The following is a 26632-nucleotide window of genomic DNA, read 5'->3' as shown; positions in this document are numbered from 1 at the left end:
AGGAAGTGAGCTCTGCTTTTTGCTGCAAATGGGCGGTGGGGGGTGGGTGGGTAGGACAGAGATGGAGGGAAGCAAGTGGGACAGGGCTGGCTCAGAGGGCTCAGAGCAGAGCATGAACTATTCATAGTGATGAGAAATCCCCAAGGAGCTTACAACATTTAAAAACAATCAGACGTTTGCCCACAGCAATGTGGAACCATCTCAGTTTGGTGCTAAAGGTCTGTGGTGCCGGCACCTTTCTTCCAGGATGAGTACAGCTTGAGGGGCAATTCGTCTGATTCTACAGTTGATGCTATGTAAAACTCACCCACTCTAGGGCACTGAGCACTTTCTCTGGTGACTTCCCAGCTTGTGTAATAATTAATAATAGCTGACAGCACGCATTAGTCTCCACTTACCCTCCACCCTCCGTGCAGACCCATTCTCCCCCCTTTTCTCTTAGCTCTGTGCTTTGAGAGGCTGACCCCTGAGGGCTGCTTCCCTTCCACTGCTTGGCCTCTCACTGGGTCCAGCCAGCAGGGGACAGCAGCAGGAGATGGGGGGAACCATGGACGGAGAGACGAGTGGCGGTACTCCTCTGCCTCTTCGGTGGCTCTCTCCACGGCCTTGACTTTCACTGGATTCTGGTAACACTACTTCCATGTGCCCTTCAAGCCTAGGAGAGTAACAGATTCCCAGTCTCCTGCCAGTCCTCTGGGTGCTGCCAGTTTTGGGGTTATTCTTTTAGCTCTACCCATACCTCGGCCTCTCCACCTTGACCACCTGAAGTAGTTTTTGTAAAACAGTCACTTTGTCAAGTGTTATGTGCCAGGCTCTATTCTCAGTCGTCTGTGTGCAACAACCCATTTAATCCTTCCAACACTTTACTGATGAGTATGAGGCACAGAAAGGTTAAGATACCTACCTAAGGTCACACAGTAAGCAGCAGAGTCAAGATTTGAATCTAGGCTGCTGAGCTTTAGACTCCGAGCACTTAACCACTGGTCCATCTTACCTCTCTCCTAGCTTCCTTGGAGCACAGCTAAGCGGTCTCTTGCTTGGAGCACAGTTAAGAATGAGAAAGTGAGCCCCACACAGCTCTAAAATACATGGCAGAAGGTTCATATACTAAAGCTGATTCACAGAAAAATCTCTCAGACCATAATTAACTCTTATTTCATGCCTAATTCTGACATGATAGGATATCAGAGCTCCTATCCCTGTGGTTCTCAGTCTTGGATGCACAACACAATCATTTTGGGAGTTTTAAACTATTCCCAAGCCCAGGCCATGCTGTAAACTGATAAAATCATAACTCTGGAGATAACACCTAGGCACAGAGACTTTTAAACTCCCAGGAGATTTCAGCACACTGCCCAAAATTGAGAACCATTGTTCTGGGTCACAGCAGCAATTACTAGAAGGCAAGGATTACAAGCTGGACAGGCCTGGTGACATAAATAGTCACAGCTGACAGCTACGTAAGCTGAGGATACAGAGGCACTAGGGAGAGTCTCCCCTCTCTCCATGTCCCAGAAAGGGTCACGATCGGGGTTCACTTAACGCCTGGGCAAACTGCTCCCAGGTCTGATGACAGCTTGTTTTCTTATTATTACATTATAGTAATTGCCCTAAGTCACTTTAAAAGGTAGAATATTGTCAACATGCTTTGTTTATTGATGCAAAGGAAATGTACCTTTTAGAAAGCTTTTCACCCCCAAAAGAATACATCTGTCAGGTTATTCTTAAATAGGGCAATGTTAGGTATCTGGAGGCTTCACTTAAATACAGTATTTCCCATTGATCTATAGATGCCTAATGGATGAGGAATTTTTGTATGAGAGCAACTGTTTATTAAAATACTCAACGCCTGCTGACCTTTAGCAGAAGCTAAGTTCACCTGCTCTTGAATCATTCACAGTTGACATCTTTATATTCTTGGGTCCTGATGTGGGTGACTGGACAGAGATGAGAGCTCACCAGCCACGGTAAAAACAGGCCAAGGTGCCAGCAGCCAGGGTTCTTGGAAACAGTCCTGGCACAAGGAAAATGCAGGCTTCGTGCACTGGACGCGTCTTAGTTGATAGTGTCGGCTGTTCACTTTGGACTGGGCTTGGAATATTCCAACAATCCGTTCCTGACAACAGACCAAACAACTTTTATTCCTTTCTTATGTTTCTCATAGCTGGTCTTCTTGTTTACAAGCTGGCCTGCAGAAAGTCAATGGGGTGTGATCACCGCGCGCTGCCCAGGGACTGGCACTGGCCAGGCACGCGGGTGACAGCTCTGACGCTGGACTGACGAGGGGAAGTTCAGCTGCCTTCCAAATGCAAGCAGAGAGCCGCCCTCGCCTGTAGCTGCCTCACCCCTGGGCCTCCGTGGCCGTGAACTCCTCACCCCACCTTCTCTCAGAGGGCCCTGATACTGTTTTTTATTAGCTCACCCTGAAAATAAAGGTTTCAGCCCTGGGACACATGGGGAATCTTTGGGGAGTGGCTCCTGGAGAAAGACTGAGAACCACTGCCGACTGCCGTGCACAGACAGCCCCTGCTGGGGTTCTCGTCCTCCGCACTGCTGGCATTTGGGGCCACATCATTCTTCGTCGTGGACACCGTCCTGTGCATTGAAAGGTACTGAGTAGCATCCTTGGCCTCTACCCACTAGAGACCAGGAGAATCCCCACCCTCAAGTTGTGAAAATTAGATGACAAAAGATATCTCCAGCCATTGCCAGTGTCTCCCGAGGGGCAAATGGCCCCTGGCTGAGAACCACTGTGCTGAGGAAGAGACATAGGAGACCCTAAGCTTTAATCTCCACTGGATCCTAGGGTCAAGGACTGATCAAAAGTCGCAATGCCTATTACTCCAGCACTTGGCTCTGAGATGGGCAGGCTCTTGTCCTCTGTCTTAAACACTGTCATGGGGGTGAGGAGTGAGACTGTTCTGTATGGACATCCAGGTTAACTGGGAATTTTCCAGAACTCAGATCTGTCCCCAGGTGAAGTGAATGGTCTGGAAGTGCCTGGTCTCCCTGAAGAGCAGGCTGCATAGCTTCTATTTGTTCCTCCAGTGCCATCTTCCCTCTTCTCTCTCCTGCTTTGCACCCTGGAGTGTCACCTGTAGGTACTCCTTTGATGGGCTTCCTTGTGCCCTGGTTTCCATTGGAGGGACGGAGGAGGTAAGGTCAGGGCATTTATTCCTTAGCATCCCTCATCCTGCAAGGTCACTGTGGGCTGGCTGTGTCCCTTGATCGAAGGTCTCAGCTCCTGTTGGGTGGCCATCCCTTAGAGGGTTCTGCTTCCGCAGGCCCAGGTGTGGTAAGGGAGGCCTCTCTGCTCCTAGCTCAGGCTGCTGCACAGCCCTGTGGTTTTGCCATGTTCCACCCTGATTTATGGCTGATGCTAGCATCAAATCCTTTGAGCTCTTATTAAATTAGGGTAAGCTGAGCATGTCACACATTTCTTTCTGGGACCTTGTATAGTACACAAAGTCAAGAGGATTTTTGCATTGAGAATACATGAACTTTCAAGGTTTTTTCTAACCCCCAGATTCTACTATAATATGGTAGACACAGTTGAGTGCCTCCAGGCTTAGATTAGTTTAGGCATGGGAGTGTGACACATTCTGGTTTGGTTGAAAAGGGAATTCTGCAGGGAGGCTACTAGTAACATTTTCTCACTCTTAAAATGAGGTAATAAAAGGCAGTTCCCTTTATTCCACTTCTGAATACTGTAAGAGGATTTGACATCTGGAGCTGCAGCAGCCCTCTTGCTATTAGGAGAATAGCAGAGTCCAAAGATGAAGGGATCTTGGTCCTTGATGACACTTTTGAGTCAATGAATTAACTGAACTCAGAACTGCTCTTCTTCCAGAATTTTATTATGAGACATAATAAACATTCTTATTGTTTAAGCCATTCTTACTTGAGATTTCTGGTACTTGGTTTGCAGCTTAAAGCACCCTAAGACACTGTTCCAGGTATTCATCTCATTTAGTCCAGTAATAAATTATAGAGTTTAAAAATGCCACCCTAACCTTTCAGCAGCTTTTCTTCACTTTCTCCTTGAAACACCCTTTACCCTCCTTGCAACACTTATTAATTTCCTTGTTGACATGCTCTCCAGACTTTTCCTCTGTCCCATTGGCTTTCCCATCACATTCTTTCCTAGATACTCCTTTTCTTGTTGGAATTCTTCTCTTTTCCAGTGACAGTCACCACATGGGTGACTCCACCTGGTGTCATAAGCTTCACCACCATGCAGAGAGTGTGACTCCAATGTAAATCTCTATCCCTGACCTCTCCCTGCAGTCCAGCCCGTATATACAACTACCCACTGGAGCTGCCTCTTGGATATCTGATGGACAACCCCAACTCAACATGTTCAAAACAAACTCCCGAAGTACCCTCTCAGACCTTCTTCTTCCCCATGTTTTAATATTTCAGTAAATGACATCCTCCTTTTGCACAGGCCAAAATATTGGAGTCATCCTTTACTTCTTTCTTATTCTGTGGTGGGAAACCCATACCCGACATCTAATCATCCCATGTATGTTCCAAATATTTATTTCTTACCTTTCTTACTACTACTGTCTTAACCTAAGCCCCAAATCTATCTCCCCCACACTAGAGCGGCAGCTCCTCCCAGCCCTTCCCGCTTCCCATCCGGCTTCTCTCCATTCGGTCCTCAGCACATCAGCTCAAGTGATCTTTCTAAAATCAGTCAGTCCCTGCCTACTCCCCTGCTCAGAACCCTCCAGTGGTTTCCCATCTCAGTCGAGCACAGCTCAAAGTCATTATGCTGGCCCACGATGCTCCACATGTTTGGGCCCCTAGACCTTTCTCCAACTATCTCTTTACTGCATCCACATGGACCTGTTATTTTCTTCAAACATATCAATCACACTTCTACCTCATGACCTTCACACTTAGCACCTCCTGGGTCTGGAATGTTCTTCTCCCAGCTAGCCTCATGTCACACTGTCACTTTCTTCAAGTCTTTGTTGCACAGTCACTGCCCCAGAAAGAACTTCTTTAATACTCTACCTAAATTAATATTCCTTTTTATTCCCCATCTCTTTTCTTGGCTTCATTTTTATTCCTGTAATTCAACACTCCTTGAAAATTTCTTACATCTGTGTTTGTTTTCTTATTATCTGTCTCTCTCTGATATGAATATAAGCTCTGTGGGAGGAGGGATTTTGTTTTGTTCACTGCCATGTCTCCTGCAATTAAAATGCCTGGCCACAGTAATATCTGCATAAGGCATGGCTCAAATGTCACCAATCCTTGTTGCATAGCAAGGTGCTTCCAGGGAATCTTAGGTTACAGAGAAAGAAAAAAGGAAGCTAGGATTACAACCCAAACCTTTACTTTTCTGGTCTGGAGTTCTTTCTCTTCCTTCATATTGTTACCTACATGAATGAGTTAATGATTTTTTTCCTTCAAAGGTTATTTGCACTTTTATAGGGAGCAACATCACCAAGTTTAGAAATGGGTCTCTCAGTTTGTATCAGCAAGCCAAGAGAAAATTGTGTGTGTGTGTGTGTGTGTGTGTGTGTGTGTGTGTGTGTGTGTGTGGTGTGTGTACAGGGGTGGGGGGTAGTGGTGGTAGGTGATAAGGGGTGCACAAACCCGTTTGGGTTTGGAAATCATATCACACAATTAAGCCAGTCTAATATGTAACCTGACACTTCTTTACCCTATAGCATGGGCAGGGGTAGACAAGATGCATATTCACGAGGGAGTCTGCTTTCTAGGGATTTTAGGAGCAATGAGAGAAATGATTTATCCAACCCCTTGCAGACTTTTAGACCTCAAAGTGGATTAAGGAGAAATTAAAGAAGCCAATACTAAAGCTAATTATGAGAGATTCTGTCCGGATCTATCTGATGTAAACTCTCAAATATAACATCCAAACACTAGAATAAGGAGTCTGCATTCACTATTAGGGTCAGAACAAACCTCCTTCCAGCAAATTCAGTTCAGCCTGGGATATTTAGATAATATGAGTAGTGTACCTGAAGGTGTCAACCAAGTCACCTAGTTTGCTATATAAGCTGAATAAAATCTACGCATTACTGGGTGCTTACTGTGTTCCAGATACTATGTTAAGTACTACTAATGAAATCAACACCCATTGCTAACATTTATTTGTTGTTTATTACATGACAAAAATAGTTTTAAATGTTTAACAAGCTCATTTGATCCTCATTATGATCTTTATGAGAGAGGTACATAAGGTTAATATAATTATTTACATAGATAAAAATCTAATTTTAGTACTATTTTTTATTTGATTTTATGTTATAAAGAAACGTTTAGATTCAATCAGCACATTAATTTCCAGACAAGTGGCAGATGCCATTTTTATTTCTTCTCCCTCCCTAGCTGTTATGTTTGGGGAGGGGAGACCTCAGAATGTTAAACAGTTCGTCTAAGACCTTAAAACTAGAGAACTTACATGCGATCTTTAACTACTCAGTGTCAGATCCCCAGATAAAAATTTGTAAATTCAGGCAAAAATCCAGATAGGCAACATTTGTAATGGTAAAGTCAGAATTTTAAAAAATTGGTATGTAACATACTGAGTGTTTAATAAACAGTGATGTAGATGGTCAGAGGTGTGGCAAAGGTTATGCAGATTTCCACAGAGGAGTTCTTCCTAGGCGTGAAGTACTGTTCGCCAGGCAGGGTTCAGAACGTGTCAAGGAGGCCATCCTTGCCTGTGCCCATTTCCTCATTCTTTATCAGGTGTTTTCTGGAAGCCTCTGTGTCTTCTCACATTTGATCTCAACTCTGAGGAAGACAATCTTTAAGACGTATTCTCCGTGCGCTAACATGGTGGTTGCAAACCAGGATGACACCATCCAGAGCTTCTCTCCTGATAAACTCTGTCTCTACCCTTTAAGCTATCTTGACAGAATCAAGCACAAAATACAAGCCTTAATAGGTAACTTTTGGCCTCCAAATGAAGTATTGCGGGGTATCTGTTTCTACTTTCCTTGACTCTCCACAAAGTAATTTCATATCCCTCAGGAGCTGAGAAGCATTTCCCATGATCAGGGCTTGCTGTATGCACTTGCCCCTTGAAACATTCACCTGCTTGGCTCCTGGGCTGAGAGGGCTGCCCTGGAATTGTGGTTTCAGAGCAGAGTGGTCATCGTCCTCCTCACCCTGGGGTCCTTGTTAAAAAATTCTAGAAACAATGTTCCAGCTATATCTTGAAATTTTAGGAGCCCATCTATATATTAACTGAAATTAATAGGAATGGGCAAGAGGTCTCTTGGCCCGCACTGACTGGGCTGTCACTGATGAGCTGTGCACAACTTAGGTTCTCTGGGTCTCTGTTGCCTCAACTAAAAAAAATCTTGAAGGTATTGAAAGCAAGGGGCATCTAAGAACCCTCTGAGGCAAACACCATCAGCATCTTTGCACTTTTCTACATTTCTCAGCCTTCTTTGGGCCAATAGAATGCTCATGGGAGTGATTTATGTTACTTTCTTGGCCTGCTCCCTAAAATGTCTGATACCCCTCTCTTTTTATTTATACAGCTGGAAGTGAAGGACCCTGAGAAGTGGAGCCACGTGAAGGAAGAAACCCAGGTCCCTGAGGAGAGCGGCCCAAAAGAGCCCCTGACTGTCACAGGAGTGAGAACTAACCTGCATTGTGCAAAGCCAGAGAGAGCATAGGGCTTACTCATTACAGCCGCTTACTGCAACACTATCCTGACTGATGTGTTCTTTCAGTAAAATTCTGTGTATCTAAGGAAAGGCAGGGTAGAGAGAGATTTCAACCCAGGAAGGAAGTACTAGATGTAAACCTACTGTTTAATTGGATGTCATACTCAAAGATGCTTTTCTAAATGATCCAATGAAAAGACCCAGGAGGCTTGGCATAATGCTTAAAAGACAGGGATACGTGGTTCTTTTTAGTGTGATGTGAGTCTGTGGGTGTGCCAAGGCCGTGGTCAGACCTGGAGATATATTTTTAAAAAGAGAATACAGGCACATTGTGGGAAAATGATGACAAAAACTTCATGAATAACAGAACTCAGAATATTAGAATAGGTCTAAGGACAAAAACTCTCCCTGATTCCTGCACTTCTGAAGTTTGTATGGAGATGATGAGTAGAGCCACCTTAGATTTCTTAATAATTGTAATATTTCTGTTGGGCTGTTTCTCAAATTTTGTTTTTGGTCATATAGGCAGAGTGACTAAGTTTGGTGACTACTGATCATTTGGAGAAAATAGTTCATTTTCTTAGTTTAGTTCTTATTCAAAATGGGCTCCCACAGTGTTTTTATCTTGACTTATTTTTACTGAGTGAAAGTACCATTTTCAAGAAACCCCCTAAGCTTCATATTTTAGTACAAATGAGGCCTCTATGGGAAAAGAAAGCCACAGAGGACACTGGGAAACCATGTGGCCCCATGTTAAATCAGGGGAGTCTGGTAGAGCTATGAAAGCCCATCTACACTCAGGGGTCACTTTCTGTGTTCCAGCTCCTGTTTACTTTCTGGATGCTGGTCAGTGTAATTTCTGCAGTGTAGCTGGGCTTTGTGGTCTATAATCAAATACAGAAAGCCTTCAGCAATCCCATGCTGGGGAGCTCTATGGTACTTGATTTAAATGAGAAAGTTAAATCTCTGTCCAGACAGCCGCTCTGCAGGCCCAGCAACTCTTACACCAGCAGGACATTGCATCCTTGAATATGCTTCCCATTTTCCAGACAAGTTCAGGGGCTCTGCATCCCCCAGTAAAATTCCCGTCTGCACTAAATTGTCCTGTAGTCATGATTTATACCTCAATAAAACTACATCTTGAAAAGGAGAATTAGTTTGATTCTATAACTGACATAATTTATGCATGTTTTAGTTGTGGAATGCACAGTATTTATGCAAGGGGGAGAGGTCCTGGTGATGTGTGTATCGACGTTGACAGAACTAATGACGATGAGGACAGCAGGAATGTTTCAGGCGTATTCTAAGCACTGGATTCCATTCTTACTGACAGCGTCCACAGCCTTGAGCAGGGGCCTTGAGGTTTTCCTGGGTGTCAGAAACCCCCATAGAAATGCTAAAATTGTGCCTTCCTGGTCTTCACCCTAGGCCCCCTGAATTATATTCACTGTGAATGGGGTCTGGGAATCTGTGTTTTAACATTCTTTAAGGTGATTCTGAAAAGCATTCTCCTTCGAGTTAGATCAAACCTCTATTCCTGGTTTATAATCACTTTGCACTGATGAGCTACTTGCTGACAGACAGGTAGGGGCTAATGCTTTCTGGATGCCTTTTTTGAGTCAAACATTGTGCCAGAAACTCCATGTTTTTATTTATTTTATTTTATTTTTCATTTAAATCTTTCAATAGCCTAACAAAGTTGGTATTATTATGCTCATTCTGCAAAGGAGAAATTGGTGGTTCATAGAGGGTAAGAAATGTTAGTAATTAGTGGGGCAGAGATTAGAACCCAGACCTCTTTAACTCCAAAAAGCATAATTTCCCCACTAAGCTACATCCCTGATCATCCTGTTGGGTATTTTCTCTGCACCCAGAATTAGGCCAAATGTTTTAGGGCTCATAATAAGTCATTCTTTAATCTACTGAGAGACAAAATGAGATTTTTTCTTAAGAAAATAAAGGCAAGTCCTTCCATTCACGAAGGGAACTGCTGTTCACTTGTATTATGGACAACGCAGGGCCCTGAAGAGAGACCCTACTTGGCACTAAGCAATCACTCTGTCAGCTCCTGAAGACCTGGGGACTGGGAGCCTTTAAGTGAGTCTTCCTGAGAATGTCCCCTGCTCCTGTCCCTGTCATGCTTCCTCCTGGGGCAGGCCACATACTATGACTGGTCCAGGCAAGGGCAGAAAGGCCTAGTCTCTGTGCTTCAGTGCCGGACAACTTTGAAGGCCCACCCCAGCTTCAGAGAGCCTGTTCAATAGCCTGGGGCTTTTACCGGGACGGAGCTGTAGTCCAGTTCTTCCTCCACCTGATCCTGTTTCCTTCACCCCAGAAACCTGCATGCCAGCCCCCATCTCTCCAGAGTCTGCTTCTCTGGGAACACTACCTGTGATGTGGTTCAGTCAAATTTTCCTTGCGGGTTTATTATGCTTATGTTTAGGCTGTGTTATGGGGGCCTGTGTTCCCCCCAAATTCAGATGTTGAAGTCCTTACTCCCAGTATTTCAGGATGTGACCATACTTGGATATACAGGTTTTAAAGAAGTGGTTACGGTTAAAGGAGGCCATCAGGTGGCCCTCCACATGTGAGAGGGGGCTCTCCACCTTCTCACACAGATATTTGCAGTTACCTCAGAGCTTGCTTGTAATTGCTGAGTATTTTTGTAAGAAGCTTCCGTTTAAGAGTGCTTAAGGTTAGCACAGTTTCCCCCAAAGGGTTTCTCTGGCCATGCCCTGTTGAAGTGTTCACTGTTGGCCCTGGAACCAGAGAATCACAGCCTAAGGGAGCTCAGGAGAATGAGCAAGTCTAGCCTGACCCAGGTTCCTCAAGGCCCGTGCTGTCACTGGCCTTCCCTTACACTCCCCACCCACAGTGGCTTCTTCTAGCTGCATAGACTTTACTTCTTATGTGCTCCACAACTCTGGGTTTCACTGGAAGCCTCTATTGAGGGGTTACTATGTGCCAAACATGGTTATAAGCAATTTCCATTCTTACTTGTCACATCAATTCTTTAGGCATTTTTTTTTTGGTATCATTAATCTACAATTACATGAAGAACACTATGTTTACCAGGCTCCCCCCCTCACCAATTCCCCCCTCCACACCCCACTACAGTCACTGTCCATCAGCGTGGGCAGCAAGATGCTGTATAATCACCACCTGTCTTCTCTGTGTTGCACAGCCCTCCCCGTGCCCCCCACGTACTATACATGCTAATCGTAATGTCCTCTTTCTTTTTCCCCACCCTTATCCCTTCCTTCCCACCCATCCTCCCCAGTCCCTTTCCCTTTGGTAACTGTTAGTCCATTCTTGGGTTCTGTGATTCTGCTGCTGTTTTGTTCCTTCAGTTTTCCTTTGTTCTTATACTCCACATATGAGTGAAATGATTTGGTACTTGTCTTTCTCCGCCTGGCTTATTTCACTGAGCGTAATACCCTCTAGCTCCATCCATGTTGTTGCAAATGGTAGGATTTGTTTTCTTCTTATGGCTGAATAATATTCCATTGTGCATAACTTGTCACATCAATTCTTCTGGAAAGGTGCTATTCTCATCCCAATTTTGCAGAGGGAGAAATCAAGACACAAACTGGTTAAATAACTTGTGCAAGTGTCACTACTTGTTAGTGGCAGGGCTGGGATTTGAATCGGGCAGTGTGGCTTCAGGTCCACCTTTTAACTAGCACACTGCCCCCAAAAGCAGTAGGGATATGTATCCCTAGGAAGCACTGATGACAAGAAATAAAAGTTCCTTTTTATTAGGTGATGCTAATAATTGCCAAATATTTACAGTCTACTTAGTCTAGTGTGAAGTTACATGTAAGTGTGTGTGTGTGTGTGTGTGTGTGTGTAATACTGAAATAAAATTCAGTGATCACAAAAACAAAAACAACAACAGAAAGCACCCAGAAATGACAGACTGAATGATCTCAAAGGACCCTTGGACTCTGAACATAGAAAATCCTAAAAGCAAATTTAAGATTCCTGTTAGTAGAATTGTCTGGATTTCAGGTCTTGAATACCAAATTTGAGAACAACATGTGTTTGACACGCCACAGAGCTAATGTTCACTGCAGGAGCTCCAACAGAATGAAATACTGACTTGCTTCAGAGAATGCCATGCATTCTTTCTCCTTTGCTTTTGTCTCAATTTAATAAAAATTAAAGTATATTTTTTACTTTTTAAAAATATTTTAAGTATAAAAAAATAAGATGAGATGATTTTTGCTTCACTCTTCATTAAGAAATTAATGTTTATATCAAATGACTTGAGGAAACACCAAATAATGTAATATGCTCTGGTGGCCTTCATACAGTAGTTCCCCCTTACCCATGAGGGATACATGCCAAGACCCCTGGGCTCTGAAACTGAGGACAGTACCCCACTCTATATATACTATGTTTTTCTATGGCTGCATACCTATGATAAAGTTTAATTTATGAATGACATACAGTAAGACATGAACAATAATTCATAATAGAATAGAATAAAAATAGTAGAACAGAAGAATTATAATAGTATACTGTAATGAAAGTGATATAAACGTGGCCTCTCTCTCTCAAAACATCTTCCTGGACTGCACTCACCTTTTGTGTTGTGATGACGTGAGATGATAAAACACCCACGTGATGAGATGAAGTGAGGCGAGTGACCTAGGCCTTGGGACAGAGCGTCAGGCTCTGCTGACAGGACCACAGGTCAGAAGGAGGGGCACCTGCCCCAGAGATGTGCCTGAAGTCACAGAGGAGGGTCGCTGCTGTAACGTGGTTTGGTGATAACCTCTCAAGTGTTGAATTCTGTGGCAGATTTTTTGCCATAGAACTTTAGGATGAGGGGGGATTTTTAAGAGGTCATTATTTTATTTTAAAACATTATAGTGATATGACAATGGACCTGGTTTTTAAAGACTTCTGGGAAAAAACTTTTCTTTTTTATCAAAATGTTTTAAGAAAACACTTGCCATTTTACTTAACTCCTAGGCTTTCTCCTGCAAATGAAATAGAGTTTTCTTTGGCTGGACCTGGCTGCCCACAGTACTTTATTTGTGTTGATGGCTAGTTCTCCACGTGATACAGACAACTGATTATCAATCTCAACATAGAAGGAGAAATTAACGTTTTTTTTTCTTCTGAGCACAAGTTACTTCATATGAGTTTTCTCATTTCATCCTTGAGACAGTCTTTCTATCACCATTTTGTAAATTCGGACACAGAAATCGAAGAGGGTCAGGTACCTGGCTCACAGGCACTCTACCTCTCAGCATAGGGCGGTGACATAAACCCAGATCTGCCTGACGCCGATGCCACCATGCAGCGCCAGGCCGCGTGCCTCCACTAGAGGTCATTTAACAGGTGCAACTACATATCATTTCTTCTACTTAATTTTCATAAAATATTCAGGAAGCCTTGGTGAGATAGGAGAAATGACCATTCTAACCCTACCCCTCACCCCAAGGCTAAGGTGACCTTCTCCTGGAATGGCTGGGGAGGAGGAGGGCTTTAAGGTGGTAGGCAGGCAGCAAAGGGAGTCACCAGAGAGAACTGGCTCATCCGCAGCCCAGTGCTCAGCTTCTGAGCAGTTCAGTGAGTGCAAATTCCAGGCGTGCCTGCACACTGTGCAGTGTTCTCCCTGTACCCCAGAAGACTGCTTCCCCTGAGACTTCTCAATGGAAGAGGAGTTCCCGTGGGCATCAGGGTATCCATCTAAAATGATTCACCTGAGAAAGCAAAACCTGGTGGTCTGAAATTAACCTTTTAATTTCAAACATTCATTGCAAACCTGTTGAGGCCAGAATGCCATTGCAGTGTTTCAAAGGAATTTGTCTGAGTTGAGATGGACAAAAAAAACCAACTACACAATATATACCTTTTTTCCCATCACTACTCACCCTGGCCCACATTTTCCCGGGTGCTTCTCTCTTTTAAGCCAAGGAAGGTTGGAGCTCTGGATCTTGAAACGGACAGTGCCAGTTTTTTAATCTGATGACCAGTTTCTTCCTTTTCATAACTTAAAAAGTACTCAGGCTGGCATATAACATGATGGAATTCACAGCTTCCTGAACCTGAAAAGAAAAGTAAAAAAACGTGGAAGTGGGTAAAATGGCAGAGGCTGAGACACTTTCCACCGCTTCCAGATTGTTGCATAGCAATTGAAAAAGTCTCATGGATGGGATTCATCGTTCATCCATGCCATCAAAGAAATGCATTTCTGGAGCTCTCACTGCATGAGCTGGAACTTCAAAGATATGATCCTGTCCTCAAGAAACCCACAGTCTAGTAAGACCAACTGAAAAAATACAGTGCCATAAGACGTTACAGGGACTCTGGCAGACCGTGAAGCGGATCTGGTGAGGGTACAAAGGAGGAAGGTAAGCTTTGGGAGTTTTGAGTGATGATGTGGAAGTTTGCCGGCTGTTTCTTATGGGGGCAGAACACAGAAGTGAGTCTATCATCACTGTCTATAATCCACAGCTTTGTCCTGACGTTTATTGAACTTGTTTCTCTAATCCTCCACCCCACTACCTCTTTGTACCACTTCAAATGAATCTAATGTGTTGCTGCTTTTATCATTTTGAAGCCACCAAATGTACCAAACTCTGTCTCTCATCAGCAGCTTGTGAAGGTCCCTGGAGCCATAGGGTTTACTTGTTTCCTGAAAATGAGGAAAACTGGTGCTTTGGCAACATAGCTTTTAAAGAGCGTGCAAAGCCCAGAATTTGACTTTTTGGGAAAAAAAATTGGTTGGGTTTCTGATTGGTTAGTATTGGCCAGTTTTTCACTTCTCTTTCATCATCTCACAGCCATAAAGTTCAGTTTTGGGATGAGGTATGTGTGTGTATGTATGTGTGTGTGTGTGTACTTTTATGGACCACAGTTAAGATATATACTCTTAGAAAAATGCTGATATTTAAATCACACGGGCCACACAGGAATCTTCTTGAGAACTGGGAATCTGAATCTTTATATAAAAGGTAAGTGCTTTTCCTATCAAGAACAAAAAATAAAAACTAAGTGGATGTTTTAAAATGTGGAATAGAAAAATAAGGATTGTGCCTGGCACATAGTAGGAGCTCAGCAAACTATGTAAAGAACCTCTCCAGCTGCCCTTCTGGGGAAGAGAAGTCCGCCTAGAACTGCCTTCCAAACAGAGGCTAATTGGGAGTTGGTCTCCTTTCACTTTGCTAGGATGGGAGTATCTTCCTGTAATTTAGTTTTGATAAACACAGTATTTATAATCTTGGTTAAGAGGAGAAAAAAGAATTTTCCTCCGAGGCACTTGCCGTGGCCAGTGAAGAGGACATGGGTGCATGACTCATGTGCTCTGCCTGAACCACCCATGGTCACCCAAGTGTCTCAGCCCCAGGCGGTGGGACGCCAGCTGGGAGAGTGACTGTGTTTCCAACATTCTGTCCATTTTCCTCTTACGTGTTCACATCTTGAGGCATTTTAACTGCCCCCGGTGTCTGAGTGTAAAGGCAGCCACTCAGAGCTGATTTGTCTACGGGGATCCCACAAACTATGACACCAGGATTAAGACATATATTTCATTAATTCTTTATTGTAAAATATAACACACATATAGAAAACTGTATAAAACAAATGTAGAGCTTAATATATTATTATAAGTGTAAAACTGCTATTCAGACCGAGGCATGGAATACTGCCAGGACCCCAGACGTTTTCCATGTGCCCCTCCCAATACAACCCTTTTCTTTCCTGCAGAGGCAGTCCTGCCCTAAGCCCCATGCAGGGGGCCTGTGAATTAGGGCTTCTAGATTCCCTCCAGCGATGTCCTTTCCAAGGGCAGAGCCATCTATGCGGTCAAGAGGCCATGTCCATCTGGAACCCACATCTCCCTTTCTAGGCCCTGCACCAAGTACCAGGACACTGGAATTCCTGTCCAGATGATTCCAGACCCACCTCCAGGGCTTCCCAGACCTCTTCCTCAGGTCCACTCCTCAGCGGTGGCCTAGGTGCAGATATTTGTAGGAAACGGTGGACCCAGGTTAGCCCTTAGGTCTCTGGAGTGCACATACAGGATCACAAAGGGCCCCTAGGTACGGGATGGAGCAGCGCCTGGGAGGAGAAGGTGGGGGGCCGGGGAATGTGGGCGCCTGTCCTACCTGCGTCCCATGTTCCAGCGAGAAGCTCTAAGCAGTCCATGAATTCTAAGGTCCAACCTGGCCTTCCAGGTTGCCATGAAGATGTATTTATTTGTCAAGATGGGAAGATAGAACATCTTTTATTTAACAGTTTGCTAGTTTAATTTACAACTTTTAAATATTTAGTCCAATGATATGCAGTTCTTCATTTAAGCCCCACAAATGCTGGGAGTGAGCCTGTCGAAGGCAACCATCCTGTTATAGTAATCTCCTCCTTGTCTCTCCTTATAAGTTATCTACCCAAGTGTGCATTTCTATACACTACAGTCACTTTTCCCTGTTTTTGATCTCTGAATGAACAGATCCTACAGTATGTGTTCTTTTATGTTGCCTAATTCCACTCAGCATTATGTTCAGGAAAATTATCTATATTGGTGTCTATACCTGTGACTTGTCATTTTCATTACTATATAACATTCCGTTCTGTGCCTATCCATCCATTTTCATGTTGACAGACAATTGAGTTGTCTTCACTATTAAGCCATTATGCATAATACCACTGTAAAGATCTTCATCAATTTCTGTTGTGCACATAGCTAGGAATGGAATTGTTAGATGACGGATAAGCATATCTTCAACTTCAGTGGAAAATACTACAATGTTTTTCAAAGTGGCTGCACCAATGTATATTCTAGCCAGCAGGGTATGAGTGGTCCCGCTGCTCCTGACAATGTTTGGTGTTTTTTTTTTTTTTTTTTTTTAGTTTTAACCATTCTGTACTAGGACTATTTTTAGTATACTACTAAGAAGTTTCTGGGTATGATTTTCCACACTATATCTGAAGATACTGAAGTGATTTAAGTAACTTGGATGCTACTAACAATGGTAGAGGTATATAATAATAATATCCATAGTTTTATTTGAAATGTGGCTGCTAAGAGAAGATCAGATCTATAGCCCTGGAAGATTCACAGTGATAAAATCCAAGTACACAGGGTTGGCCCATACAGCATTTTAAAACATCACACAGCTTAGCAGACTGACTTGGGGGTGAACCAACATGCCAGGTATGCACCAGGTATTGACCTCATTTTTCAGAGGGGTACGTGCGTCCCCGAGCTCTGACCATTGTGACGGTGCTGGGCATGAACTGCAGAGCTGCCCAGCTGGGGCCAGTCAGGACAACTTTGGAGGAGGAAGACCAGCTGGGGGAGCCTGCCAGCTTGCAGCTCCTTAGCAGGCCACATCTGGCAGCATCTGGTCCTTCAGGAGGCAGCAGTCACCATGGGCTCTGGTCAACAGAAAGCAAGGGACATATACAGCCTCTTCAGCAGAAATAGACACAGACTCCTCTCTGTCCACTTCGTCCACCTACACAGGCCCTTGAGCTTCCTCACTTCACCTTCCTCTTGCTAATATCCTCAACCTCTGTGTGCCTTTGTCCTTTTAATGCACCCCTCTGGGCAAAGCCAGCCCTGGATGAATTCAACTGTTTACTTTGTCTACATCAATCGCCCAGCTGTTGAGCATTGCTAGAAAATCCACACACCCTGCAGATGATGCCACTATAAACTTATGGTCACCAATGCCATCTGGGCCCTTGCTACTGGCAGGCAGCCCTTCTCTGTTCCCCTGGTTGGCACCCGACCCTCCCATCTTCCCATTTTTCTATTACAAGGATAATAGAGCCTCTTCTGTACTTTTGCATCATGTTCATACTCTAGACATAGCTGGCTGTTGTCCATTAGGCACAGGGAAGCCTCTGATTTTATTGTCTGCCCCTCTACTGAACCCCAGTCCCAAACAGCCTCAAGAGGCAATCTCTCCTCCTGCTCTACAGAGGCAGCTGGAGCCATCTGAGGGGGACTTCCTCAACTTCCTTCCTCCACATCTGCACATGCATTCTGCAGCCACACTCACCCCTTTCTCCACCCAGCCTCTTTATGATGATAAAAGAAGTTTCTCTTCTTGTGCTCAGGCTAATCCCTCCTCTTGGCCTCCGGGCATCTGCTCTTGCCTTCACAGGACCATCTCTCCTTGTGCCCTCCAGCTCTCCCGACCTCTTCCCAGCAGGGGTCAATAGGCTGACATCTGTCCCCGAGGAACTTGGTGTAGGGGCTTCCTTGGCTTGACCAAGACCTGCATCCAACCAGGGTAAAAAGCAATGCTGTAGGCTGAATTGGGTCTCCCCAAACTCATATGTGGACGTCCTAACCCCCAGTACCCCAGAGCATAACCTTATTTGCAAATGGGGTCATGCAGATGGAGTTCCTACTGTCTCTGGATCTCAGTCTCCTCATTTGGGACAGGAGGAGTCACTGCAGCATCGTTTTTGCAAAGTGCAGCTCCAAAATCTGTGGGAGCAGAGGTGACGGAATGGGGGAGAGAGATTAAAAGAGGGTGTTCTGAGCTCTCCTCCTCTCCTTTGACCAAAGCAACTCCATTTTTAGTTGTTTGATACTTTGGAACTCATGGTAACATTTGACTTTAAAAAGTGGTTCCCTGCTTAAAAAATGAAATAAAAAATTTTAATCTTAGGTGACATCTCAGATCCTATGCAACTGCAATAGACTATGATGATTAAGGAGATTTTACAAGCTAAAGCATAAGGGTTTGATGAACATATAAGCACATATTTTTCTCAAAAGAGCCTGATTGAATTAAGTTTATTTCTTGTGAGTAAAGGAAATTTGTTAGAGGACTAAATAGGCAATTGAATTTTTAAGCCTTTTAAAGATGTTCCTGTAAAACATTCACAAATTAGAAAAGCAATCCTTTTTGGACCATATATTGGAATTTGGGGGTTAGAAAAATGCTTACTGCCCATGTGGGGCTCTGAGAATCCATGTGCAATCAGGCTCATGTACACGAATGGGACCTTTGGGTGCTAAGCTCCTGTGGAGAATAACTGGCTGTTCTGTCTTTGCTTCCCCAGGACCTAGCTCAGTGTCCGGTACACAGTAGGTGCTCAGTTAATGTCTGTTTGTTGAATGGATACACATGTCAAAGTAAACTCTTTCCCTGGAGCTCAGTGAGAATTCTTGGTGACAGAAAAGAGAAACAATTTCTTGCTAAAGGAGGGTGTGGGTGGGCTAGAACCCAGAAACACAGATGAAGGGGTGGATGGGGGGTGTTATTGGCCTAGGCCTGGGTACAATGGCAGGGCTTCCACTCGTAGGACACCTTCTTATCGTGCAGGATGGGGTAAGCACAGCTGAGGCAGGCAGCTTTCATGGCCCACTCAGGGCAGTCGATCTAAGTACCTGGTTTCCTGGCAACTCATCTCATTTCCTGAGGCCAGTGGGCCTTTGGGTCTACATTTTCCCCGTTTCTCCTTCTGGTAGATTTCTTTAGTCTGTATCTGACCGTTTATATTTAAGGTCCCTGATGGGAAGGCACCTGCACTCCTACTAAGATAAGCCAGTTCTCCAACCTGCTCTATCTCTCATTCAGCCATATATAACTGGCAATGCAGTAAAATGCTCATGGCAGAAGACCAGAGGTCTGGAAGCAGGGGACATGGGCTCCAGTCCCAGGTGTGTGACTTTGGGCAACTCAGCTGTTTCTAGGCCCCAGTTTCCCCATGTGCAGGATGAAAAGGTCAGATAAAAATGTGTCTTCACTTCTCTACCATGTTCCGTTTATCACCTGAATAGACAATTAGTGGAACACCAGGAAAGACATTATTGATCGAAAATAGTGTCTCTCTTTTCTCTCTCTTTGTCTCTGTCTCTCTGTCTCTGACCCTGTTACACTGTGTGATGTTTTCACTTTGCTTGTGCCTTTGAGATAAGGCTTTGGAGGTGATAGTAAAAATGAAATGCTATTTAATTAAAAGACACAGAAGGGAATCATTTATCAGTCATGAGCATCATAAATTAAGTGCATCTACCTGGTTCCTCTTTCATCACCTGGGTAGTGTCCTGAAGGAATGGGGCCTGACCTGCATCTGATTTATGGGCAAGGGTGTTAGAAAGACCCTCGTCAGAGTGTTGGGCAATGTTGCTCCAGAAAAGGACACCAAGAGAAGGAGGAGCAGAGTTCGAGAGCTGAAATCAGCTGGGTCCCCTTTATGTTCTGCCTGAGGGTAATTCTGGGCCCGGGTCTAATGCAGCCAGGGGAGCACACTGTCTGGGTCTTACAGAACCTGAAATAAAAGCCTCTTGAAACTATACACTCACTAACTTGTTTTCCTTAGTAATTTCATTTCCCTAGGCTGTGGGGGCTTCCTAAGATGTTGCTTGCCAGCCGATGATAGAGTCACTCTACCACATTGGGATTCACACAGTTTATTTTGGAAGGTAACTAAGACAGAAAGACAGAGTTCATTAAACCCTTCATAAAACAGTCCATCAGCCACCTGCTTGCAGAGCAAAAAGTCTGATTTTTCACTGCTCTTTGGCAGAAAGATTGTGTTCTTCAGTCTTCTCTTGGGCCCTATCAGGATTCTAACCAGGCTATCTATGAAAGCTCCTCTTAGTTATGGTATATATTTTTTCCATTTGTCTAAAAACAATAAATAACTACCAGTGATCTTGTTGGGCCATGCCAAACAAGAATTTGTTGGGGATTTAACTCTAATGCATTGGACACACTTAAATTTGGCTAAACAGTCAAACTGGGTGGTTTGGCTCAATTTAACCAGTTTAACTGTTGTTGGCATATGGCTTTTCAAGTGACCTCGGTTCTTTCAGAATGATCCCTGGAGGGGAATGGCTTTCAAGTGAATTGGACATTCTCAGGTATGTTTTAAGATCTACAAAACAAGCCTTTCCTTTGTTTTAAATGGGTAAGAATCAGTAAAGAGAGTGAGAAGGAAAGGGCTGTCTATTAGTTCATCTACGAGCACATCCAAATGTACACCCTGGAGGCATAGCAAAAGAAAATTCGTGTTTAAAATTTTCTACAACATCAAGATATTACACACTACAGCCAAACCCTGACCAAGGAAAAGGTCGTGGCAATGATCATGATATAAATGAGGGTGGAAATCAGAATTATAAACCCTCTAAACCCTTTTTCACTTAGGTAATGTCTTGTTGTGCACATGGCTGTGATTCTTTCTCTAGTCTTTGGCAGCAAAGTGTTAGAAACCTTCTGGCAGAAGAGAGGGCACTGTTTGATGAACCTTCTACTTCTGTAGAGTTCTTGTACACTTTCTATTTACAGGGACTTTCAAATGCCTACTTCATCCATCTGGTATTATTTTTTTGTTTCTTCTTCTCTATTAGGCTCTGACTCATCTGCATCCAGGCCTTTAGGTTTCCTGAGGGCCTTGATCCACAGATGTGGTGATCAACTTCCTATTGTCCATGAGGATAGAAAAGTCTCAGTCCTAGACTCAGAGATGGGAACCATGAGTCAATCATCCTAGTCAGAGATGGAGAGGTTCTCCTAGGCCTTCTTGATTCCCACTCCCCACATCCAATCAGTAATAGGATCTTGTCATTTTTAGTGCCTAAGGTCTCCAGCTCCCCCTTTCCTCCCCATCACTCCATTGCAGTTGCCACTGTCTTAGTTCATGTGTCTCTTTCCTGGACTATCGAAATTGTCTTCACACTTTATCCTCAAGGCAATGGGAAGACTGAAGAGTTTGACCTGGGAAAAAACTTGATAACATTTCCTTGTAAAAATCACACTGAATCTAGTGGATGAAATGGGAAGGCACCTGGAGTGGAGGTGGAGAGGAATCCACTACAAAGCCATTCTAGAATCCAGATGAGAGATGAGGAGGGTCCAGGTTAAGCTTGTGAGAGAGGCAATGAAGAAGAGAAGAATGGGTATTCATTCAGCAAGTAGAATGGGTAGAGCATAGTAACTGATCGGAGACAGAAGGGGAGGGAGAGGGAGTGTCTGTGATAAATGTCTCCCAGGTAGAAGCTTAGGAGATTGCGGGGAGGAGGGTGTCATTCTGAGAAAGGAAATTAAGAATGAAGTCCATGAGAAAATGAATTTAATGTGACAGTTTTATGTGGAAGGAAAATCCGTAAGTAGTTATACGTACAAGTCTGAGATTCAGAGAGGTTAATGTTAAAGATATAGACTTTGGAATCATGAGCTTAAAGGTGGTAGTTAAAGCAAAGGAATGTATGAGACCCACCAGGCAGAGCTGCTCAAGTAGGAAAGAAAGATGGAGGACCCTTTGGGGGGCACAGAGAGGAGAAGGGACTGGAGAAGCAGGAAGACATTCAGGATGTGTTGTTATAGAAAGCATAGATTTCTGGATCATGGACAATCTTAAGAGAGCAGTTTCAATGGAATGATGGGGACAAACACCGAATGCCATTGGGCTGAACAGTGAATGAGAGATGAAAATTTTCAGTGAGTTTAGACTTCTTCTTCTAGAAACTTTACTGTAAAGAAAAGAAGAGAAATGGAAAACGGAAGTGATAACATTAGAGACCATGGTCTTAGACTCATGCAGTTCTGGTGAGTGCTCAAGAGAACAGAAAGGCGCCTGTGATGGTTAAATGCATTACCCATCAAGTATCACCTGATGGGGCCACAGGGTGCCCAGATATTTGGTTAAACACTATTCTGGGTATTCCTGCAGGAGTGTTTTTGGATGAGATTGACATTTAAATAAATAGATTGGATAAAGGAGATTGTCCTCTCTAATGTGGGTGGGCCTTATCCAATCAGTTGAAAGTCTCAATAGAGCAAAAAGGCTGAGTAAGATAGTATTTCTCCTGCCTGAATATCTTTGAACTGGCACATTGGCTTTTTCCTGGGCTTGCCTGCTTCCAGACCTGTTTCGGATGCCACCATTGGTTCTCCTGGTTCACAGGCCGTCAGACTTAGACTGGATGTAGGTCATTGACTCTTCGGGATCTGCAGCATGCCACTCACCCTGCAGACTTGCCCAATTCCATAATCACATGAGCCACTTCCTTATAATAAACCATCTGTCTCTATATCTCTGTCTATATCCATGCCATTGCTTCTTTTTCTGTAGAGAACCCCTAATACAGAGCAGAATGGAAAAGGAAAGAAAAAATTAGGAAATCAGGAAGGAAGGGAGAATGAAAGGAAGGTGTGGGATGGATGAGGTCCATGAGCGCCTACGTGCTCTGAAAATGTAGGGAGAGGGTGGGTGACTGCTTTGCTATGTGTGATCTCCGATAGCATGATGACTCACTCATGTTATGTAACTGGAACTAGCCTTCAAACTTTGCTGTCTTGGAGATTCTTGTCTCCTAGAAGTTGGACTCTCTAGTTTGGCTTGTTTTCCTGTTACTTAGGAGCTGTTGCTAGCATAAGGTCATACTTAGGAAATCGAACCCTCAGGAAGATTACCCAGGGACTTTGGCTGCTTTCTCTCTGGCTGTTTTTTCTTTAGGCTGAAAAAAGAAGCAGTTCACTTTCTTAAAGTGACATTACACATCGCTTTGAAATATGCCCTACCAGTCAGCCCAGAAATCTATGGTTTTATTGCATGCTCATGGAAGAGAAGCTTTTGTTTTAAAACAGGAAAAAACTCTTTTTTTTGTTTGTTTTATTCTAATCAGTTTGTATGATAACCCAGTTTTAAGGAAACTACCTGCTGACCAGAAACAGTAACAGAGGTAAGAATTTGTTTAGCTCATACCCAGTTCATTTCGGTCACAGTGACCTCAGAAACCAGTAGGGTAATTTAAATGGGAGACTTATTGGGCACTTAGAACTCATTTCATTTATGCTGTACTTTTCATAAGGTTTTTTGTTACAATATTAAACTGACAGCGATGAACCATTTTATTTGTTTGTAGCAGATGCCATCTGGAATATCTGCCCAGCTCAAAAAGATTTCCCTGCTTGTTTCACTCACTCGGGGTGGCAGGTTCCAGATTTCAGACTGGACAACACGATCATGCTTTCCTTTCACAGCTGCCTGGACCTGGGCACCTGAGCCAAGTTCAGAGTCAAAGTCCTCCCACACTGCGTCACTCACCAGTCCCTCTCCCAGTGTGCTCTTGGGAGCCTGGCTGCATTCCTGCCTCTTCCCGTGGGATACCTCCTTGTCCTTACAATAGCCACCTCTCCTCCGTTCTCATGATCCCCGCCTCCACCAAGCGGAGCTGAACTGTCTTTTATTACTCGTAGCCAGGAGAGTTCTAAGTTATTCGGTTACAATAAAAGAATAAACAAAAACATCCCCTCCTTGGATTGCCGTAACTTTGTGGAAAAAACTCCAAGTCAGTGATGAGAGCAAGGTGCAGTACGGTGGGATTTGCAGGCTGTGCTTTGGGGGATCATGACATCTGTTCAAAGTTGCTTGTGTATACATTGACAAAAACCCTGAAAAGACAAACTGTAAGTTCATGCCAGTGGTTTTCTTGTGTGTATGAATGTGTGTACGGCAGGGGCGGGGTGGGGAGAGGTGTGGAGACAGGAGATAAGAGTAGAAAGGAGACTTTAACCACAGACGTCTCAAGAGGTTTTAAAAAAATGTTATACTGTGTTGTCAACTACTGGAAAGAAAGAGAGAGGAGGAGGAGGGGAAAGGGGGGAGGGGAAGAGAGAGAGAAATCGGGAAGGGGATCAATGGCTGTCAATCTGAGCTGGTCATTCTTAGGAAAGAAAATGTTTGAAACCGCCTCCCTCGAGCAGAAGCAGCATTGACACAGGATCAAGGCACGGCTGCAGCCATATTGTGTCTTACTTGCTTCCTCCCTCGCTGGGGAGCAGGAAACACTGAAGAACTGCCCTCTCCCCCGTGTCTAGGTACCTCCACTTCAAACCATGACCTTTCCCTTGATGGACGAGAGGAGCCCCAACTCCGTAAAGCATGATAGGAACGAGACTGGAAATCCCTTCCTTTGGATGAAGTCTGTCATCCCTCCTATTCCGCAATGGAAAACAGGCTTCAAATGTGACCACGTCTGAGAGAAGGAAAACAGTGACTCAAAACTCACACTAAGCCACGAGAAACTTAAACCGCTCTTTCTTCTTGAAGCAGATTTTCACAAAGGAGTAGGTTGTGCATCCTCATTACCAGTGAGGGGCCTGAAGAAACTTCACGAGTTTACCCTGGGACCGTCCACAGGGAGTGTTCACAGACAAAATACAAGCCGTCTTGTTATATTTGGACTTCAGATAAGAAACAAGTCATTTGTATATTAAAAACTATATTAAATTATTCATTGTCTGAAATTCAAACGCAACCGGGTGTCCTGTACTTTTGTTTTGCCAAATCAGTCCACCCAGGCCCCAGGGGCTGGCCCGCAGGGGTGGGCGCTCTGGCTGCAGGTGTAAGTGCCAAGCGGGACGACCCAGGCGTCCGTCATTCTGAGGAAATGAGAGCCAAACTCCCCCTCCCCCAAGAGCCAGTCAGGCACCCCCGGGGCTAGTTTCCCAGCGTGAGGAGCCCGCTGACCTGTCTGCGGCCTCCGGTGCTGAGCAGAGGACACCATCCGGTCCTACACCAGCTCCTCCCGGTCTGTGGATGAACACGAGTGTCCCTCTCTGTGGGCGGGCGCAGCTTGCTGCCCTACATCAGGAGCACGTTCGTTTGGCCCTGTGCTCCTAATGGGAAGTGGGATTTGTGCTGCTCTCCCACTGTCCTCTCCTGGCCTGCCTTTTCTCTTGGCTTAAAAAGAAAGTATGGCAGTGTATTAAAGAGTCGAGAAATGCTCCTCTAGTAACCGGAACGTGGTCCAAGGCAGCCCCTTCCAGCAGTCAAGGTAGGCTTCAGAGGTGGCGCTCGCTCAGGCAGCCCGGAGCTGGACCCAGGGGGAGCTGCCCATGCCGACAGCAGCTCCATCTGAGTGGGGGTTGATTCCCACCACTCCCCCCAAGGGTGGAGACTGTCTTTCCAGATGGGTGCTCCCCGGGACACTGGTCAGAGAAAGGGAGAGAGCCTTCCCTCAGAGGTAAGACGGCTCTGAGCCTGCCCTTCACTGACTGCAGGCACGGATCATGCCCGTGGAGCACTGCTCACATGTGGGAAGACCTCTTGGGTTACATACAGTGTGTGTGTGGCCAGTTCTGTGATTACAACATACATGAGACCAATCATGACAGTGAACACAGTTCCCCGCACCCCACCTCCGGGGACAGAGGAGAAGTGCAGATGCCACAGATGAGCAGGCCTGTCTTCTCTGAACCTCACTCCTCACAGATTTCAGCTCTTAGTGAATTAACTGCCTGTCTTCTGAATGGTCCGTGGAGTGGGAGACGTAACTGTGAACAGGGTTCAGCTTTCTGGAAGAGATGGGCTTTTGGAAGAACGATTAAAAACAATAGCTGGGCTGGAATCAGGGCCACAGTGAGGAATTAGCTCCTTCTGAAGCTTCAGCTCACCGAATAAAAGCCACCAGGAGCGATGGTTTGAGCAGAGGTGAGCAACCACTAAAGTCATGATTCAGAGACACCAGATTGTCCACGCTAGAGTGGGGCACAGCCGGGTGTGTTACAGCACAGAGGCTGATTGTGATGTGCCTGAACCCGGTGAGGTTTGTAGGGCAGACATACAATTGCTTACAAACACGTAGGCACGATGAACAACGTTTTGAGTTTCTCTGCATGTTTTCTTTCAGGTCTCTTGAGGGAGCTGGGAGAAATGCAAGTCTGAAACCCAGACCTGCCTCAGCTATTATCTTTCCCTAAACTAGATCTGAACCTCAGGAGAATTTCTGGAGTATTTGCTGAATTCTAATGGGAACTGAGCCCTCCAAATATTATTCTTATGTTTGGCTAATCTTTTTCACCGGAAACACATCATACCAAGATGCTTGCACCCCTTGCTTTGTTAGCTAAAGTAAGCAGACATCCAGCCTTGGGGCTGACCCAGGATAGGCAAAGATTCCAGGGCAAGTCTCCCAGGAAAGCCAAGGACTTCTGAAAGTATCTGTGGGCAAACAAATGCAATGTTACTGTGCTGCTTGTTGGCAG

At 44.6% G+C, this 26632-nt stretch overlaps 1 protein-coding gene across 1 annotated transcript in view; it reads right to left on the bottom strand.

Annotated features, from left to right (window-relative positions):
• NEDD9 (neural precursor cell expressed, developmentally down-regulated 9) overlaps positions 1–26632 on the bottom strand; it is a 162916-nt gene that overhangs the window by 84759 nt on the left and 51525 nt on the right. The window contains exon 2 of the mRNA XM_036888662.2: positions 13547–13720. Coding sequence (XP_036744557.2) covers positions 13547–13558 — 12 coding nt within the window. The 5' untranslated portion in view covers positions 13559–13720. The remainder of the gene's footprint in view (positions 1–13546; positions 13721–26632) is intronic.

This window comes from Manis pentadactyla, chromosome 16, assembly GCF_030020395.1.
Source record: "Manis pentadactyla isolate mManPen7 chromosome 16, mManPen7.hap1, whole genome shotgun sequence".
In the NCBI taxonomy this organism is placed as follows: Eukaryota; Metazoa; Chordata; class Mammalia; order Pholidota; family Manidae; genus Manis; species Manis pentadactyla.
Note: the sequence above shows the minus strand (reverse complement) of the source record. Positions and strands in the feature narration are given on the sequence as shown.